Source organism: Aphelocoma coerulescens, chromosome 8 (assembly GCF_041296385.1).
Source record: "Aphelocoma coerulescens isolate FSJ_1873_10779 chromosome 8, UR_Acoe_1.0, whole genome shotgun sequence".
Classification (NCBI taxonomy): domain Eukaryota; kingdom Metazoa; phylum Chordata; class Aves; order Passeriformes; family Corvidae; genus Aphelocoma; species Aphelocoma coerulescens.
This window is the reverse complement of record NC_091022.1, coordinates 23520176-23540748: the sequence shown is the minus strand read 5'-3', so window position 1 is coordinate 23540748 and position 20573 is coordinate 23520176. Positions and strand designations below refer to the sequence as shown.

General features: G+C 39.3%; 1 protein-coding gene across 1 annotated transcript in view; it reads left to right on the top strand.

The window, feature by feature from the left end:
* The window catches only part of EIF2B3 (eukaryotic translation initiation factor 2B subunit gamma), a 98823-nt gene that overhangs the window by 20836 nt on the left and 57414 nt on the right, over positions 1–20573 (top strand). Inside the window, exon 4 of the mRNA XM_069023252.1 lies at positions 4798–4909. Within this exon, the coding sequence (XP_068879353.1) occupies positions 4798–4909 (112 nt within the window). The remainder of the gene's footprint in view (positions 1–4797; positions 4910–20573) is intronic.

Genomic DNA, 20573 nt, shown 5'->3' with positions numbered 1-20573 from the left:
GGTCCTTGATTAAAGTTCAGAGGCATTACCAGAATACAAGTAACAAAGTGTAGCTTCAAACAGAGAGGAGTGAAATGCAAGCCAAGAATTGTCTGAAAGCGGAGGAAATAAGTTTTAAAAAGAAAACTGCTTAGGCTCTGCATGAAGATTTTTCTGGAGCAACATGTGGGTTAATAGGACTGAAAGCATTTAGTACTTGGACTCTCAAACAGCTCTATCCCCTATTTTTGAAAAGGCAATCTAAGTGCTAATGGCACATAAAACATTGTCAAGAGCACTGCTACAGCACAGAGTTGAGCATTCAGGAGTTGTAAACGAATGGGTCTGTGGTTAAACATCATAGAGCTGCCCAGCATGTGAGCTCTGAGCACACAGGATGGGGGTGAGGAGGTCTGAGAGGATAAACAAGATCATTTGAAGACTCTTTGCAAATATAAACACATCAGATTGTACGTGCATTCTTATTTTGCTTGGTTTTTTTGTCTGTGTGCTTGACTTTGTAGCATAACTCTTCCGACATGACTTGTTAAAATTTGTGTGTGGTTTTTCAGATCTGTAAAAGACTAAACTTGAAAAGACTAAAATTCCATTATGTAAAAGTGTTTCGTCACCCCTGGTGTTTTTCTGTGGGGCTCAATGCTAAGATCTTCCACCCAAAGCACCACTTGAGCTGCCATGGACAGCACTAGTGACATGTTTCCTGTGAGCTGCCTCAGATTAGACATGAACCCTACCAGGCCTGTTTCAGTCATTTGTTAAAAGCAGGAGAGTGCCAAGACAGGAATTTTAGGTTCTTCTCCAGGTTCTGGAGGAGGGAAGTACATTTTAGGGAGCACCAGACCCTCCTGGCTTTCATTCCTACTTGACTAAATGCTATATTGACTTGATTAAATGTTGACCCTATCGCTGTCAACATTGCCTTAGCTCATCTATCTTTCTTTTCCTATGCTGGCTTCTTGCTGCCACCAGACTCCATTCTTGTTCTCTTGCCTTAGTTTCCCTCCTTAAGGATCCTTGTCAAGAGCCTGGCTTTTCTCTGTCATATATTACTCTTTTCTTTCACTACCAGTTCCATCTTCTGTTCAGTTTCTGACTTCTCATCTTCATCTGGTTCATTTATCTGCCTGTAGTCACCTGTTCTCTTCTGATTCCTGTCCCTTCTAGTGTCCTTTAACAGATAGTCACAGTTTCCAGTAGTTTTCAGGGGCTGCTTTCTCTGCCTTCCAGCCTGTCTTGCAGAATCCTTTTTTTTTACATTTTTTTCTTTCCTCTCACGCCTATGAGTTTATGACTTTTATTTCCTTGTAAAAAACAGATTGCAAAAAGACAACAGATTAAACTTTTTCCCATGGACCAGTCATTGCAGCATGGCTGTGGAGCCTCGTGGCTTGTGTGCTTTGCTTGTACCACTTGAAGGTACAGAAAACCTTAGGTAGCACCTGCTATTTGATCAGTTTTAGGAGCTGAGGAATTGGAACAGCCTATCCTTAAGAATAAAATATGCAGAAACTTCTCCATCAAAAAGAGAAGACTAGAGAAGAATAGAGCATGTGAACCTGCAATTTTTCAAAGATTGATTAGAGCTTTTCAAGGGGGAGGACACCAAACCATTTCCATTTATGCTAAACACTTTTTCCCTTAGCCTTAGAACCAGATGAATGGTTTTTTGGTGAAGTTTTTAAAATGTTCCTCTTAAGGCAGGCACCTGGCATTGGAAATTTCATCCCAGACAGGGATGAACTTGGTGAAGCTTATAGGCACTTAAAGACAAGATATTAACGTGGAGTATGTTAGGCAGTTTTTCGTAGTAGGTGGCACTATCAGCTTCTCTAAGTTGTGACACATACAGGTTTCTATATACTTGCACTGTACTGTTCAAGTGTTTGTATTAGGAAATGGATCTCATGATGAGCCACTAGATTTATTTGCAGTTTTATTTTTTCACTGTTTCTACAAAGCAATTCATTTTTTGAGAAGGATCAACAAGATTTTATTTTGCATATGTCATGGAATCTGATACAAAGTTGTTGCTTTTGGGGTATTATTGAACATTCAAGAACTGTGATATAAAGAACACTTCTTAAATTAGCATGAATTGCAGTGTATTAAGTGTTATAAATTCATCCTGGTGGTTTCCTGCAATGCTTGACTCAGCTGCAAATTACAGGGTCAAACTCATTGGGTTTTATATTTAGGGGATCATATATTGACAATAATAATCTCATTGGCTTTTTAAATTGAGCAGTAAGAACCATAGCAATAAAAGAAACACAACATGAAAGTGCTAGTCAATGGTAGTAACCCAAATAAACAGTGTCAGGAATTCAGATACCCAGAATGGAGCTGTGTGCTTACAGATGACTTGCAAGGGATTGAGTGGAAAATAGTGTCTGAACCTTTCTGTGTATAAAGAAAGGCAGAAAAGATGGGGATGGTGACTCTTTCCTGCTTATTTTTCTTGTCTTGAAAGCAGCAAGCATGTCATCACTGGTATTCTCTGTGTTTGCCAGAAGACCTCGTGGTGGTCTTGAAGGGTGCATCATGTGAAATCCTCTTCATTTAATTGAAAGGGTGGGGATACTGAATCTTTAACAAATGTGTCTTTTTCTCAAGTGTCAATTAATTATGATTGATTAAAAAAGCATTTTCAAAAATCTGACCGAAATTTATTTCTTTTTGACACTAATGTGCATAACATTCTCTTGTGATGTCATGATTTCTTTAGATCATTAAAGCCCTTAAAATTGATGGGGATCTAATTTGTAAGATAATTAATAAATTGCAATAGCAGTATCAAGTCCTTATTTATCTATCGTGAGGAGGCAAAACATCCTACATTTCATTTTTATACTTTAAATGATTTTTGTTAAATTATTGTCACTTAAACATTTTTCTCATACTTCCTTGCAGGGATTTTGTAACCTAGTTATGTGTCTACTCTTCCATTTATTTTTTCCTCGCTAAGTGATGCCAGTGGGATTTGAAACAGCACTCTTGTACCTCCAGATAATTGATTTTAGTATATAAGCTTTGTCTTTTTTTGGATTACGGAAGTAATGTTATTTATTGCCAGTGTTCAAGGAAAAACCTGACCTGGCATCTGCTATGAAAAATCCCACAGTGCACTCTCATGGTTTCACTGTTTGTTTCTTATCTGTCCACACAAGCAAGAGAAACTGGTTTGGTGTCAGTCATGTACTTGGTCCAGCCTTCATCAAGTTGTTTTTTTTCCCTTTTTCCTGTTGCATAGAGTTTTGCTATAGCAGTGTAATACATTACGGTAAGAACAGCCAGGAGATGGGCAGGCAGGACCTGAACTTTGAGAGAAGTGTTGGTGCCTCGATGGAGGAAAGTCATTCACTGTTGTATTTCCAGCCTGTCAGGTGACCCCAGTTAGGTGGCAGAGGTGAGGATTCATTAGCCCCTAATCTCAAACTTCATTGCCCTCCATAGAATGAGAATTGGCACTGCTTTCAAGATTTATTTCTGAGTTTTTACAGCAAGTAAGCTTTATTGTAATTGTACTTAATCTGTCATAGTGTTGTTAGATGTTCAGGCCTATTTTTGTACTTCTTTGCTGCGTAATTAATTTCTGAGAAGGGTTGGGGGGTTTTCTGAAGAGGGTATGCTTGATCACTTGGATCAAAGATTGCACAGGAGAACTTTCTACAATTGCGTAGATTTGACTGTGTTTTAACAGTGGTTATTACTGTGGTAACTCTGAAAGAACAGGTAGAAGTAAAACAAGGGATATGCCTAAACTGGGAAAAATAAAGTTAAAAATAGTTTGTCTGAAAAAGATCTTAGAGAATTAGCTACTTCTAGGGTATGTTGTTACTCCAGGTGTGGTTAAAGGCATAGAACTTAGGAGATCAAATATGTGCCAGTTTGGCCCAAAATAATTTTATTGGGAGAAAAAAGATTCTTTTTATTGGGAGAAAAAAATTCTACTGTGGCTTTCTTGTGCAGTCTGTGTCTGTAAAGATCGGTATATGGCTGCCACCAGAGTGGTGGCTCAACTACAGAGTGCAAATGAGAATGAGCTGCCACCACTGTATTCAGATGTTGTGGAAAACTATTCAAAAACAAGTGCTTTACATTTCAGTAGGCCAAAGTCCCTGTTGATCCACAGTCACTGATTGCAGGAGATGGGGATTGCCACAATAATACGTGTGAGTGTTAAGTATTATCTTGGTCGGTAGTTTCATAAAAAGATGTTTAAACCAAGTTAACCCACCCAGAAACATCCATGGTAGAAGTCTTAGAATCTGTACTTTTATGTGTGTTTGTGATTTACATATTGGTATTTATCTAAAATAGATGAGTTGCAAAATACTTATGTCTTAACTGAAATCATAATCCTCTCCAGACCACCTAATTCTAATGTGGAGTGACTTACTATGAGGAAGAAGCAGTTGGATTTGAAGAACTCACTGCTTGCCTCGGATTTGTTGTTGTTTTAATTCAGGTAGCAGGGGTTTTTTATTTAAAAAAAAAAATTAAAAAGAGAGAAACAGAAGGCACAGCTCAAGACTGTTGCTTGTCAGGACCTGTAGTTGGCATCTTCATAAAAAGGATGCAAAAACCTTTCAGGGCCAGTGTTTTGAATGCCATGATATATATAAGGTCCCCCAACTGAAAAAAAGTTGAAAAAGTTATCAACAATATATATTAAATTCATGGATTTGCTGGGATAGCTGCATTTCATATTTTGGGGGTGGTTGGTGGTCTCATTTGTCTTTCCAACCTGCATTAAAATGGGGTTATATAATGATTGTGTTTGATTTTCTACTTCAGTGGAGCAGCGCGACTTCATTGGAGTGGATGACACAGGAAAAAGATTGCTCTTCATGGCTAATGAAGCTGACTTGGATGAAGAACTTGTCATTAAAAGATCCATCCTTCAGAAGTAAGCTCATGAGTCCTTGTAATAAAAACCGAACTTGGGATGAGATAAAATAATTGTGTAGTAGGAGAGAAGGTTAAAGACAAAGTAGGATGAGAAGGGAAGAGGAAAAACTGCTTTTGCAATATTCAGGGAGCAGCATTTATTATTTTTTACATCATTAGAACCAACTGATAGGCTTGTCCTATATCTTTATTGGGAAAAATTCCAGGGGAAGAAAAGGAATGCATGAAAAGGTAACTCTTATTGAAATGAAACCTATATTGCGATAGGTCAGATACACTTTAGATTCAGAGATTGTGAAGTGTTAGACCTATGTCCATAAATGAAATGGAAGTCCCATTGGTTGTCTCATGGATTTGCAGAATATCCATGAGAGGCTCTCAGGATTTCATGACCCTCTTGCGCATTTAAGGCACAAAACCTCAGCTGTCTTTCCAGGCCCCAAAAGATTCATTAGAGAAACCATGCTATATCCACCATTAAACTTCACTGGGGACTTGGATGAATTTATCAAATATGCCAGACAAGCTGAGCTTCCTGCACGGTGTAATTCATATCCATTAGGAGAAGAAGGAAAGATGACTTGTTCTTTATACTCTCCTGTACAATGATTTTAGTTTTCTCAGGCACACGTCTGACTTGTTCTGTGCAAAGCTGTGCTGGCTCCTTGAGAGGCCAACCTTTGTAGTCTGTCCCAGGCTGACAGTCAGACTTTCACCTCTGTGAGATGAGACACCTGTGGAACAGCCATTTGAGAGCTGGGAATTCATCCATGTGGACCTTTTAAGTCAAGGATGCAGACATCTGGGGTCTGCTCTCAGATAAATCTCTGCTGTGAAAATGCCTCTGGTGTGTGCTGTAGGCCACGGCTCAGTGTAATCTTTACTTGAACATCCCACTACCAGATGTGATGGAGATGCTCTGTGCCCATGGAAAAATGACACCTCCTCTACCTGAGTTTAAGGATTATCCTAGAAGGAAGGTGATCAAGAGTGGGCCCTATTAACTGTTATAATGGAAGGAGCCCATCCCAGCATGTTTCCACTGTCTCTCTCCTGGGCTTATCTTGGGCATTGCAGGGACCAAGCTGCAGGCAAGCCTTCTGTACATACACAGCAGCTGACCTGCATAGAGGAGGAAATTCATCACTGATGCATTCTGTGGGTTTGTGCACATGAAGATCAATAGATGTATTTTGGGCTAGGGGAGGAATATTTTATCTACTGTTAGTGACAAGCTTGTCTTTATGGCTTTCTCCTGGCACTAGAGGGTGGCTGTGGTATAGTGGCTTAGAAATTGCTGTAACATATGTGACCTTAGTTGACCCCTGATTTTACAGGTTCATCTAACCAGAAGATTCTCATTCCTATAGCTAAATTAATCAGGCTTTATCCTGCAGGCTAAACTTTGCCCTCAGTAGCACCTGTTCAGTTACATTGTCTTCAGCAGATCTTGAGCATAACTGTTTGGGATTTGGTAAATGGAGTGTTGATGATATACAGATGGGATAAAAATCTCTGTCTCCCTGTCTTTCTTACATGCACAGCTATGAAAGTGAGTGTAAAGTGTTAGCCACCCTCCAAGTAAAGCCCAAAGATGCTAGGATAGTCTAGAAGAATAAAAAGAGATCTGCTAAGTGTTAAAAATAATTAAAAAAAAAAAAAAAGATGCTTCAAAGCATCAGGCAGAAGTATTGGGCCAGTACGCACCTGGGCGAGAGCCTCTGACATCTGAAACTGTTGATGTTGGTGTGCTCTCTCTGTCCTACAGCTGCCATCTTTGGGAAGCTCTGAAGGAAGCAAAATAGGATATGGAAATCATCAAATAATTTCAGTTGAGGCAAATGCAGGGTAGCAACAACTGTGGGAGCTGTAGGAAGACAAAGTATTGGCAGCTAATGGTGTTGTGTTGTCTAGACCTGCTCAACCCCTGAATTTCTCATGTGAGAAACAAAAGCGACGCTTGAAACAATCTTTGAAGTCTTTTTTTAATACATCATAGTAAAGAGAGGAGAGCAAAAAAAAAAAAAGAAAAAAAGCAAGCCCAATCTCGTTTTCTTCATGGATCACTTGATGTGACTGACTTTCAGCTGCCATGTTGGCTGTTTCGTGATCTCTGAACTTTGTTTTGATGAAATAACAGACTTTGTGGCAAGATGGTGGGAGAATTTCCAGTACACGCATTCGTTCCTCTGTAAAATACAATAGACATCTTGAGGGTGTTGCTTTTGTTTGTTTTGCTTTTAATGGTCCCTTTGAAGGGCTACAGTGGTCTCGTTACATGAATTCTAGAACTCCTCCAGTGCTTGTTTTGTTCTTCAGATCCTTTTTCTATTTTCTTTTTCCTCTCTGTTTTTAAGGAGGGGAGTGGGAGGAGGGACAGGGAGGGAGTGGTGAAAGGAATGGGGAGAGGGAAGATGAGCTTTTCTTTAAAGCTAGGAATCTTGTTACTGGTAAAAATCTAGATCCCATACAGAAATGGTTCAAAGGCCCTTTGGCTTCCCCTCCTCACAGGAGGGAAGTTGTGTTGACAAAACATGCAAAGCTGTAGAACACTAATTTAAATCCTTGAAGAAAAACCTTTTTCCTGACCTTTGCCTTCTTCCTATCATTGGATTTCATGCTCTTCACTTTCCTGCCATAAAAGAGCAGCTGGTGAGGAGGGACAGGGGAAAACACACATTCTCCTGAGTACCTTTTGAGTATTGAATATTTATTTGCTCTTGACTCAGGCATTTTGTAATAATGGAAGTGTTGCAGAAGGAAACATTTTAGTGCGATTTCTAAGCTCATGGTGTAACCTGTTATTCTCTTTCTCAGTTTGGTTAGGATTTATTTTCCAGATTTTTTGTGTTGATTTGTGTTGGTTTTGTAAGTCGTGGATAGCCATTTTGGGGTTGGGATTGCATCTCCTTGTTACACCACAGAAAGGAGTCTGGATTTTGCTCCTTTGCTTGCCAGAGCAAGTCTGGCAAAGCTTTCAACTCAGCTGGTAAAATTATCTTTTATTTTCCCTGTGCTGTTAATCACCCTGATGACAAGTCCCACAGGTAGCATCCTCCCTCAGTAAACAAGTAGAAAACAATATCAAATACATCTATCCAGGCACATTTTGGAGTGCAATAGGCTGGGCCAAAAGACAAATTTATTGGTGGTGCCTAGAGAGACTAATGCTGCTGGGCAAAGCATTTTCAAGGAAATGGTTCCCTGTTTGGGTAATGAGAGCTTATAAAAAGCCATGAACAGCCTGTGCATGTCATTCACTTTGGCAAATAGCTGCAAGATGAGATACTAGAATGAAAGAAATACAGTTTGGGGAAGTTTCAGAGCCAGCTTAGGGCCCTTTGAAGAGAAAAAAATAAAGTTATGTGCTCATCCCTGGAGCCTGGTTTTGCTGGTGACATCTCCCTGACTTAGGTCTTGACAGGATGAAGGAGTGAGGAAATGATGAGAATTCCATAGCTGCTGCCTCTGCTTTGGGAGGGGGCAAAGGTATTTGTTTTCAAAGCACGATTACAATGGACAGGGAGCTTTTTGCTCCACCTCTGATATTTATGGTCATGCAAAGTGAAACAGTAAAAGACACCTGTTGAAGCAGGTCTAAATTTGGAGCATTTCCTTTTAAGATTTTGTGGGCTATGTAGGGGTGAGTTCAGCCTTCGTGGGTGTTCTGTCTGCACAGATCCAGGTGCAGGGCTTCTCCTAGAGAATATGTTAATAAATCACCGTGACAATTCCAGCTACTTATTACCTCATGTGCTTCAGACTGAAAGGAATACCTCATCTATAAATATATATAGTACTAACATTAGTAACCTTGAAGTAATAATGCAGATCTGTTTTTAAGATATTTTAATAAAAAGAGGGGGTAAGATGGGGGAGTTTTTTCTTCCTTTTCTCCGAGTAAAAATGAATGGTGTAATATAATTTCAAAAGTCAGCATTGCCAAGTGGGTAGGTAATGGGAGTTCAGAAACAGCTTTGATACGCTTGATTTCCTTTCTGTTGCCTTGGGATATTGTCCTTTTTTTTTTTCCTCCTGATAATTTGTTTTAAATAAGTGGATCATATATAAACATGCTGCAACTTCCTTAATGTTTCTGTTCTCTAAATCTGTTGTTCTTGGGAAATTGGCATCTCTGAAATACTCTGCTGCTCCTATGGTGGTTCTTTTTTTCTTTTAAAATCTATTTCCTTTAGAAAAGCTGGGAATGACACGGGTATAGGGTAGATGCTCTACAGTGTGAAGCATCCTAAACTAGATCATGGGCAGATGTCCTCTTCCAGATCCAGCTGTGCTGGTGAAGGGGGCCACCACCCCAAGCTTATGCCCAGCTGGACATACAGTTGAGTACTCCATTAGCCACATGTGTCAAAAATAGCTTCATGACTTCTGTTAGATTAAACAGCAGGACTTTGATAACTTTTTACTTTGTGCATTTGGGAGATGTCCCCACAAGCAGGGTCACTGGCAGGGAAGGAGGGAATGCAGTAATGCAACTCCATAGGAAAATCCTGAGGAGCAGTTCAGGACAGACCAGGGAGCAAAAACTCTTTGCTGGTCCCAGCTGTGTGCAGAATGAATACACATCCTAGCTTTGGTGGTGGTCTTCTCTTTGAAAAATCAGGAGTTTTCAGTATTAGCAAATTTTTCTGACTAAGTTTCCTTTGCATTCAAGTGGTATTTTGAGAAATATCATAGAAAGTTGTTGGATATAACTTCTTTTCTCTAAAATATGACTTCTATAGAGTGATGTCTTTTCTGTTGATCCAATTCTGCTCTTTCAATTAGTCCAGATCTGCTCTTCTCACAATTAAAAATAAAATTTTCTGACTAGCATCCAAAAAATAAGTGAGGTTCTTTCTGGCTCCTCCATCAAAAAATAGAAATTGTATGTGTTGATTTAGGTAATAATCCTTTTACAGATGCACAAGCCAGAAAAGAATCTGGTTCCCCTTCCCAGAATTGAATTGGTTTCACAGTACTAATAGGAATTTAGAAAGCTGTAAAAAGTTATTTTAGCCAGTAAAGCAAGCGGATCTGACTGAATCAAAACAGAGGAACTAGGTCTATTGAATAAAAGGGTGTGACTTTTACACACTAACTTCTCAGACTATAACCACACTTTAAAAATGTTGGTGTAGCTTTAATCATATTTCTTCAGAAAGGAGGATTTTGCTGAACATTTCAGAAAAATATTGACCCATGAGTTGTTTTTTGAGACATGAGTTGGGAGTAGATGTTCTCAGGATGCCCTGAATAGGTTTTGCATGCCTGTTTAGTTTCTCAGCTAACTAAGAGTAGTTGCTGTAACTAAAAGCCATTCTTTTTCTCGGAAAGTTTGCCCTTTTTATTATGCATTTAAACTTTGCTTAACTTGCTCTGCTTTTTCTGTAAATTTGTTGGGGATGAGTGTAGCCTTCAACTTCAGAAATTGAGTATTTTTAAAATGTTTTACTATTTCTAAAACCAATTTAGCCAAGTATAAAGAAAACTCTTTAATTTGGTGCATTTATGTGTTACAGTTGTACAATAAACGTGAACATAGTATAAGAGCAGTTAGTGAGACATTGACTTTATATTTTAAAGAACATAGTGCTATTACTGATTTTAATACTGTTGCTTCCACAGGATTTTATTGTTTTGCTGCTGCCTTGTTATTTTATTCATTCATTGGCGGGGGGTTGAAAGGAATGTATGGCATATCCAGGTCCTATTTATAAAAGAAAGGTCATGCTGTGTCTTGACAGCTTGTACAGGTAAGAGGTCATGAATCTCAGAATCTGGAATATTAGCAGGAACTTCTACTGAATGTAGCTATAGAAAGGCTTATTGGCAATGGCTTTCATTTTACTGCAAGATTCTTGCCAGTGTTCTAGTACACGTAAGGCTAAAAGCAGAGAGCTTGAGGCTCAGCATTTGGTTTCTAATTGGCAGTAAATGTATGTTGCATGGATTGTCATTAGTCATTTGTCTGTCTGTCTGTCTGCTGCGGTCTCAGACCAGCACTTAGCCTGTGATTCGGTTTTACATTTCAGAGGTTTCAAAGGAGGAAGGGATGACTGTATTGCTTGGACACCCTCGAGTCCATGTGACTTGGTAAATGCAGTACTCTGCATGAGTCATTCAGGCTGGACAACACTGAAGTTGAAGCTCATTGTTACTCTAAGCCAGGCTTGGGTCTTGAAAAGATGATAAATGGTCTGTTCATTTTAGAAAGACATCTTAATACTTCAATACAGTCGCCACTGTGTACTTTTTAGCAAGGCTGTGAGTTATATCACAGAGCTGATGAGGAAGCATAGCCATCACCAGTTCTTTTTGTGACACACTTACCCCAGTTGATCCAAATGTAACCCTGTATGGTCTAAAAGTTCCTCTGTATGGTTTGCTTAGGGCAGAGATACAGAACGATCAATTGCTTGCTTTCAACGTACATTTTCAGCCATAATGTGTATTCAACGTAGCTGCCTGTTGAAATGTTAGGGTTTCAGCTTGTGTCCAGTGATCCCAGAGTGACCAGTACACGACAGAGGGACACAGACTCTTCATTGTGCAGTTGGGATGGTACAGAGAGAAAAAAAGCCAAAGGTCAGAGGAGTTATCCCTGCTTGTGCGAGCGCTGTCAGGCTCTCCCCTACCACATGTCCGCCATGTGTTCCTCATCAGCGGGATGTGGAACTCCATGACGCAGAGCAGACTGGAATGCAGAGTTAGTTAACACCCGCCGTTGGGGAATTTATCAGCCAATGTGGAATATGGCGGGGGGGGGGAACAGCCTAGTTTAAAGCAAAGTAAGGGTGAAATGAGGCATATGACTGTTCCTCTTCAGTTAAAAGGTCTGATTCTGCTTGGGGATGAGGTCCCAGCTCACGAACCCAGCCAAAGTTTGTGGTTCCCTTACTGTTCTGTGTTACTGATGCATTTTTAGTCCTTTACACTGTCGTGCTTAGCAGAAGGTTTTTGCAGTGGACAGGAGGGAAATACCCCTGGGGTTTTTGCAGGGAACCATTCATCTAGTTTATTCTAAGAAATCCAGATTTCTGAGAGCCTTTCCTTCATCCTGGTCACCAAGATTCCAAATCACTACCTTGCAAGGACACATAAAACTGATAGCCTCTCTGTTAAAATTAGCTACACTTGGTATCAGTTGAACTGCAGTTGCATAATATTTTTAGTGCTGATTTATTGCACTTAGTTCGTGGCTCCTGTGAACTCTAACCCGGGTGATTTACTGTGATGTTTCGCACTGCGAAGAATATTGCGAAAGTCATAATGGAAAGAGTCACAATTTGCAATTAGCTGATTGAAGGTGTATGTGGGCTCACATCCTTACTGGGTTTGCATTCTACTTTAGTTGCAGCAAATATATATCTTTGAGAATGTTTCCATTCATTCAGAATACAATGCCGAATTCCCTGTTGAATAGCTGTAGTGTGGTTCTCCCCAAACAGCATTGTGCTGGCAGTTTCTGGAATTACACAGGAAATGAAGAGCATAGCAAACTTTCCTTTCTCTTGCTAAGACATGCTCCCCAGGAGTTCTTCCAGTAGATCAAGTAAATAGCAGGGATCTATTCCTAAGGGCAGCATGTTTCTCTATGTTTCTGCTTTGAGAAATCCTAATTTTCTCTGGCTTTAAATCCTTCCTTTCTTCATCAAATTTATTGCACCATTTCCCCAGCTTGAGAGGATGAGATAGAGATTCCTTTTACAAGCAGTAAAACTGCTTTTCCTCTTTTCTTTGAGATCTCTTGTAGAACTTTCCTTCCCCAGTCACCAAATACTGTATACTCTGTTAAGAATGAAGAGGAGGTGGCTATTTGATCTTGACATGTGAACTGGCAGTACAGAATGCTGTATCTTGCCCAGTTACTCATTTTAAGTATAACTTGCATATACCTGCATATTGGCAGCAGGAGCTGTTGGTATTTCTTGGGTTGGTCATCTTGAAATTCCTTAACCTTCTAAAAAATGTGTGTGTTACGTGTGTGTGTATTCATAATCAGGTTGGTGAAAGCTCAAGAGTTTAAAAAATCTGGGTCAGTCAGTACAGGAAGATTTTAAAAAGGAATAACTTAGGTCCTTCAGACAGAAAAATTTGGCTGATGGACTTTAATTAAACTCCTAGGGTTGGAAGCAAACCAGTAAGAAAGCGGGAAAATTTAAGTTAAAGCTTAACTTCTAGGGTTTTTTTTGCATATAAATCATCCAGCAGCTGGTGATATTTGCAAGAGCACAAGAGACTGTCTTCTAGTATTCCCTTTGATTTTATTTCCCCCCCCTTTGCTTTATTAGTCCCAAGGTGTAGCATTAAATATAATTTCAGAGGCCATGTGTGTCCTTAACTTCTCTGTCCCATCTCTGTGGCACATGTGTTCATATATGTATACATATATGTGTAACATATATAGCTTTATTCACCGATGCATTGGTATAGCATTTGTAGAACTAAGTATATTTTTTTGGTTGGTTTTCTTCCCCCAAATGAGCTACATCATTTCTGAAAAATACCTCTGAAATTCCCACTTCTGTAACTTTGAGCCTTAGCCAGGTAGAATAGTAATAACAGAATCATGGCCAGTGGTGCTATAAATTTCAACTAAAGTATCGGGCAAGAAGTCTGATTTCTGTTTGTACTGTTGTTAGAGATATTTATGCAGGGCTGGTCTTTCAGCAAGTGTGATTATTTTCAGAGAGGCCCTCTCTCCATTCTTGCTTTAGAATGTGCTGAGGATGTGTGTGGGGAATGGCACCTGACAAACAGCAGCCAGACAGAAGGAATAAAATCCCTTGGGAATGAGACTTCTTTTTATGGCCATTTTTCAGTTCTAAGGCCACTTGAAAAATATTGTTCTTCAGGTAGATCTTGTTCCTAGATCCCTGGGTTAGCATTTGGGTGCCTGCCATTTTCCCAGACCAAGGAGCTACTGAAGCCTTAAGCTTTTCCAGTAGGAAAGTATGCAAGTACATACTTTGCAGTACCAGACGCTATTGAAAGAATAATGGACCCTTCCCACATTCAACTCCATTCTTCTTGCACACACTCCCAGACCTCTGGAGCCACTGTGCTAGCAAATGATTACATTCTGTTTTTCTTCCGTAACTCTTCCTAAACAAAATGTTAATTGAGACATTGATTTATACAATTCAGATTCGTATGTTAAGTCAGCATACTTAAAAATAGCCTCTGGCTATTGAGGGGATAGATCAGTGAGACAAATTGATGCTTGCTGGTATGTTTTTCTGTATCTTACCCTTTGAGAAAATAGTATATATTTCAGATTTAAGGAATATGTCCTTTGCATGTTTTTGTTTTAGATGTACCCCATCATAGTGTAGCTTTAGAACACAGGATTCTATGTGTTTTCTGATTTACGTTATTATATGAAGGAAGCATACTGGAAAAAAGCAGACTTTAGCTTTTTTTTTTTTATGTCTTTGATATTTGTTTGAAAAAAGTGTTACAATAGTAGGAATATAATGTAGATTCCAGGCCTTCATATGTGATAGGGGTAACGTCATGCTTGGGGGTAAAAAATGACTTCACCTGTCCTAGACAACTGTTGAATTAAAGAGTTTGCAGAAAAGTTGTCTGAGTTGTCTTACTTCTTCCTAATCTGTCCTTCTCTTAGAAAAAAATAGAAATAATCTGTTTGTTGTAGAGAACCATTAAAATAAGCAACCTTTGTGTTTACATAGGAAGAGTTCTCTAGGGGTCTGATGCTGGAAGGGATAAACTTCAAATGAATTGGTGTGTTACTGCCTGTTTGCATTAAGAATACCTTGTAATTAATACACAAAGAGACCTCACCTCTCTACTTGGCTTTGTGGCCTTGAGAAATCCACTTAATGTTAGTGTCTCATACTTTCTTTGCTTTTTAAAATGAATGCAATATTACTTTACTGTCTCATAGGGGCATAACTCGTGAACATTTATGTCAGTAGTGCAAATGTAAAATGCTGCTCTGAGTACAGGGTATTAACTGTTGGCTTTCCCACACTTTGAGTCAGAGTAGTACTTGTTAAAATTACCTGCAGGATGCAGCTGATCTAACACTGTAGCATGAGCTACAGGTCATGTTTGAACTCAGATTTTCAGTTTCAGCACTTGCATTTCTGCGTGTCAGACGCCTGTAGTATTTCTTATTGTGTAGTGTATTGTGTGTTACATTGTTATGCACTGCTACTCTTACCACTCCACTGTCTCTAATTCACTTTCAACCTACTAATTCTCCATTTTTTTTGGTACAAAGGCACAGGGCATGCAGTGAAAATTTAAATATATTTTCTTTTGCGTTAACAAGCCACTCCTCCTGGGTGGGCAGGAATTTGTAGATAGGTGACTCCTTGCATGCATACGAACTGGTTTTACAAATGCTGACTTGAGTCTGGCAGGGCCGAGCGATGCCCCTGAGCTGACGCCCAAGTGCTGCCAGGGCCGGGCCGGCAGCGGCACCGCTGGGCGGGCGGAGCAGCCCCGGGGCTTGTGGATCCTGCGGAAGTACCACAAGGACTCCTTGGGAGGAGCCGGTCCTGCTGCAGAAACAGTAGTATCATCTGGGCCTTGTCAGGTCCTTATTGTTCTGAATAAAGGAGAAAAAGTGATGTTTATGTTTCTTCAATCCTTGCATTTGTTTGCTGCTCTCTGCTTCCAGTTTGGCCACCTGATGGCAGCTTTTAAATTCTGTGATGTGAACTGTCATTTTGTTACCCCTATGAACAGCTTTGGCCAGCACTTTCAGGATCCAGCAGAATACAAATATCAAACAAGAGTATCATCTTTTAAAATTCTTCAAATAGTTAATTTTCACAGTAGAGAAGTAATTCCCTTTAGAAGGTGATCATTCCAAAGACTAACTGCTTTTATTTTTCCTAAATATTTTAAAAACGTGACAGCTATTTTTGCAAGCAATCTGTTGTAAAACACCTTCCAAGTTGATTTGGGCAGCTGTGTATGATCTGCTTCTTCACTTTTTTAATGACAGCTTTATCCTTAAACAGAAAGAGTGAATTTTTTCTGAATGACAGGTTATGGTAGTAAAACAAAGTGATGCTGCCCTAATAAATAGTGGCCTCATAAAGGTTATGTGCATAAAGTTATAATGAACCTGTAAATCAAGAATGCCACTAACAGCAGAAATGCCAGACTCCAGAGCTGAAATAACCTTGCAGTTCAGTAGCCTGCTGCAAAGAAGCCTGTCACTTTACCTGCTCCTTTATTTCTGTGTTTTGAAAGTCTAACTAATTCATCATCTTGGAGGCAGTGGATGAAAACATATGAACTTGTCCATATGAGAAAGGTGTCTAGTACTGAGTACGTGATAAAAAGATCATTGCAAATTGCAGCGCAATAATTTAAAAGTTCATTTTACTTTGACACTCTGTGCTTTGACTTCTTAATTTTCCTACATGAAAACATGTTGTGTTCACAGTGGAAGTGACTCACAAGTTCCAGTCAAGACTTCTGGAAGGCTTCAGTCTGCTACCTGCCATATGCCTGTATATCTACTGCTGATTTCACTGCTCTTCCAATGGCAATAAAAAAATTGGCCATGAGTGTTAATTCATGTCTCAGTGGAAATATCCAGAGTCTTAGATATCTTAGGATACGGCTGTTTCCTAAGTTCTAGATACTCTGACATGTGAATGTTTTTACCATTGGGCAGTGCCTGAAAAGTTATTGTATGGTGAAGAGGTGAAAGCTGAACCACATTGTTCAGCATCCAAAGGCTTGAAATGAGCAGGGGTTTTGGGAAGGTGATGTGAGGCCACCACCACCAGCTGTGTGCTGTGCACACAGGAGAGTTAAGGAGAACTGCAGTGTACACAAGGGAAAGAGGTTGTGGCTTTGCAAAGGCTGATCTGACTTCTGTGTGTAAGTTTGCTCGTCAGAATTGTTGATCCCTGCTTCCTGGGTGGAGCATGCGTAGGGAGAATTAGATGAGGTTATAAAGAGCAGGAAAATTGATGAGCTTTAGAAGTATTCATTCAAGGTAGGCACTGATTTGAACTTTTACGTTACTTTTATGTTGTCTCTAAAAGTGAGTAATATCTTATTTACACTCACAGTGAATGTTCATTCCCAAAATTCTGGGATGTTTTGGCTTTTGAATCTAGTGTAAGGAACGACAAGCAAAGTCTGGACTCACAAGGATCAAAATGCAGTGGGGGGGGGGGGGGGGAAGTGTATGAGAGCCCATTCTTAGTAGTCCTGTTTGTTACTTTAAGCAGAAGTGTCACCCTCCCTGCCACTGTGTGTCCTGAAGAGAAGCCATTGTTCACATCTCTGAGGAGCTCATGTCATCATCCTGTTGAATAGTAAGACCCAAAATTGAGATTAACAGTTACCAAAAAGCAAGAAGCCAGTGTTCTGCTGTTACTTGATCATAGTGGGCTTATTTTCTAAGCTAAGATTTTGACCACTTAGGGGTTTTTAGGATTCTGAGTCCTGTTCATTAATGCAGTTATTTCACTGCTGAATGACAGCATGTTTTTGTGCACTGCTGTCAGTTCTAGCATTGTGTCAAAATGAGAGGTGATTCTCATTGCCAGAAGAAGAACTGTAGTATGGTTTGTACTTCCAGAAATTCCTTCATGGCTTCGGTTTGTGTTTGATTTTTGGCTGGTTTGCAAAAAATATATGATCTAATCGATCCAGTCATGTTTTTAATTGAAAACATACATAGTTTGTGTACATTAAGAAGGGCTCATTTGCATGTAGGGAAGAGTCCATGAAAGTGTGTTTGAGAATTCCTACTTGCATCTGGCATAGAAAAAGTTTAGGCAATTATTTTGTGTGTGTCCACTGTGTATTTTTTTTTCTTTTTTTATCAGTGTACGTCAGAGGTCTGAACACAAATAAAGCATGTTATGTAGACTAATTAAATCAATACCTCTGTGGAAGCAATTTAGTTTCTGGAATTGCTCTTCTAAATCTGAGATGTAAACAAAAACCTAGTTATTTTTATATCATTTCCCTTTGCCTCATGTACGTGATTCTGGAAGTTGGAGAGTTATTTGTTTATGCCTCTTTTTACAGCAGAATATTTGCGTGGCTGAATTTTTATTGAAGCAAAATTCCTGGTTTCCTTAAAGCTGAGCAAGACTACTGTACAGTGGGAACACACATTAATTCGAGTTGCTGTGAAAGGCTGTTCACGTTAAAGCTGTCAAGGCAGCAAATTGTCCTCGAGTGTTTTTTCATTAAGAGTTGTTTGCTGCTTTTGTAGAAACAGCTGCTTCAGCCACAGAAAGTAAATGGGGAGCTTTTCCAGAAAGAAGGGTGTGCAAAGAACAGTGTTTTGGTCGTGGTCTCTTACTGTCCCTCCTTCTTCTTTCTCTACCTACCTAGGGATGATACAGGTACCATTGCATTTTGTTCTGTCCTCAGAGACTCCTTTTTTTTTTCTGAGATTGGCTTCAGTTTGTTGTTTCTTGGTTGTTGTAGTTTCCTCACTGACTATTGAGCTCATTGTGCTGGTTTCTTTAAAATGTAGAACACAAAGATATTATCTGTCTTTAAAGTATAGAGTGCAAAGGACTGTATGCTTAAAGATATGGTCCATGCTCCCATTAAATGTGCAATTCCAGCTCTTCAGAATAAAGCTGTTTTCTAGTGAAGTCAAATAGAATAATAAAATCGATTTGTGAGGAGTGCAGCTTCTGTGGTGTGAAGAGCCAGACCCACCTCTTCTGTTGGAGTGCTTTTTAATAGCAATTTATTTTGAGAGCAGAGCCCAGAAGCATGGAATTTTTAGAAGTAAACTGGTCTTTTAAGGCTTCCTGTTAATTTTTGTTGTGCTTATTGCTTCTTACCTCTCTCTGTGTTTGCTTTTTTTTAACTGTCTCTGCAAAAGCAGCCATTGTAGACTTAGGCCTTTTTTATATTCCTAACATGGTCTAGAGGGTTAGCACAGATCTTTATAGTTACAGATTGGTTCTAATACATTTTTTCTTTATAAACTAAGGGCAGGACTGTACACGAAATCTCTGTTATTGTATTTGTGCTTTGTACTCATGCACTTGTTGACTGTTTTACAAGCCAGTAACGTAGTAGCCACAGGCTAGGAAGCTTGCCCAGAAATCTGGCATATTTAATTAGTGCTAGTAAACAAGCAGAGTTTCAAATTTAATTTTTCCTTCTTTAATTCCTATAAACCTCAAGCCATTTAAAACTTAATTTTGACACTAGTTTCGTTTATGCAGTTGGATAATACTGAAACAGTCTACAACCACAGACAGAATGGTCCCAGTCTTTTCCAAGCAAGGAGGGAATAGAAGTTGTTTTGTTTTAACAGTATCTGAGGTTGATGTAAAATTGTAAATGATAATCTTCAGGTCATCCCCCGTCTATTTTCTTTTTCTTTCTGTTAGGCTAAATGTTTCAAGATGAGGAAATTGTCCTACCATGAGTTTAGCCTTGCAAAAGACAAGGATTGGATTTGTTGTCACTCTGGTTTCTGTACAGAGAGCTCTTCTAAGAGCAAATGGTGGAACATCTGAGCTCTGGTACTTGCCATGGCCAGTTTTTTGCTGCTACGCTGCAAGGTTTAACTCACTGCCCCAGGTGGTATAAACAACAGAGGTTTCAGTTGCTGTCTTCTCACTTGCTTTTCAATACCAGCTTGTGATCTGTGCTGAAAATGCTGTCTACTGAAAGGTTCTCTACTGCTGCTTTCACTATGAAGGACTGCTGAAGTCTAGATTAATGACCTTTATCCTATCTATTTAATTGCTGAAGCCACTCTGTCTCTGGACAAGTAAAGTGCTGGGTGTCATAGCAATAAAATATGTGGTAATTCTGGCTAAAAATTGGACTTTATAACTGTAGCTAAAAATCTTAAAAATAAATATTGAAATTGTGAAAATACAGAGATGAACAGTGTTTTATTAGCTGTCCAGACAGCTTTTCCTTCAAGAACGTGTTTTGGGGGTTTTTTTTTGTTATTTGTTTAGGTTTTTTTGCCTACCTTTTTATAAAGGCAGCTCCCACCTTAGCGTGTGCTGAAGTGAGAAACTTCACTCTAGTGTGTGTGAAGTTTCTCAGTCAACGGTAACTGGTCCAGAGAAGGAAGGAAACCTGCTCAAAGTATCATCTCACTGCATTGAATTCACCAGGATTCACCAGTATTCTAATTGCTGTGTGATCAGTGTTCCAAAGGAGTAAAATTCTTCCGGCTCAACCTTAAGCTTTTATTCAGATGCTACTAATGGGTGAAAGGTGAGAGAGATTTTTGGAAATCCAGCTCTGTCCTTAGTGCAGTGTATGTTTTTGTTCAGCTGGGCGTAATGCTAGAGAGCTCCAACTTCAGCATCTTCCTGAAAGCGCTTTAGCTGTAAGTTCAGTTTCTTGTAGTAATAAGAAGCAGCAACTTCTGTTATAGCTATTAACAAGTCTGGAAATTTTAAATCATGAGTAATCTGGTCTAACCAGAAACTAATCCAGTGTGGTTATAGCCACTGTAATTAAGTGTTTAAAAAATGCAAATTTGGACTTCGGGTGGATGTTAAGGTCGTCTTGTGGTAATGATAGTTTTCTGTGTCTAGTCTTTTTTCCTCCTTTTTCCCTCTGATACTTACATTGATCATTCCATGGTATTTCTAATGGTATTTTGTAAAATGCCAGTTAGCTATTAAAAGAATTAATCATAAAGTTCTTCTGGG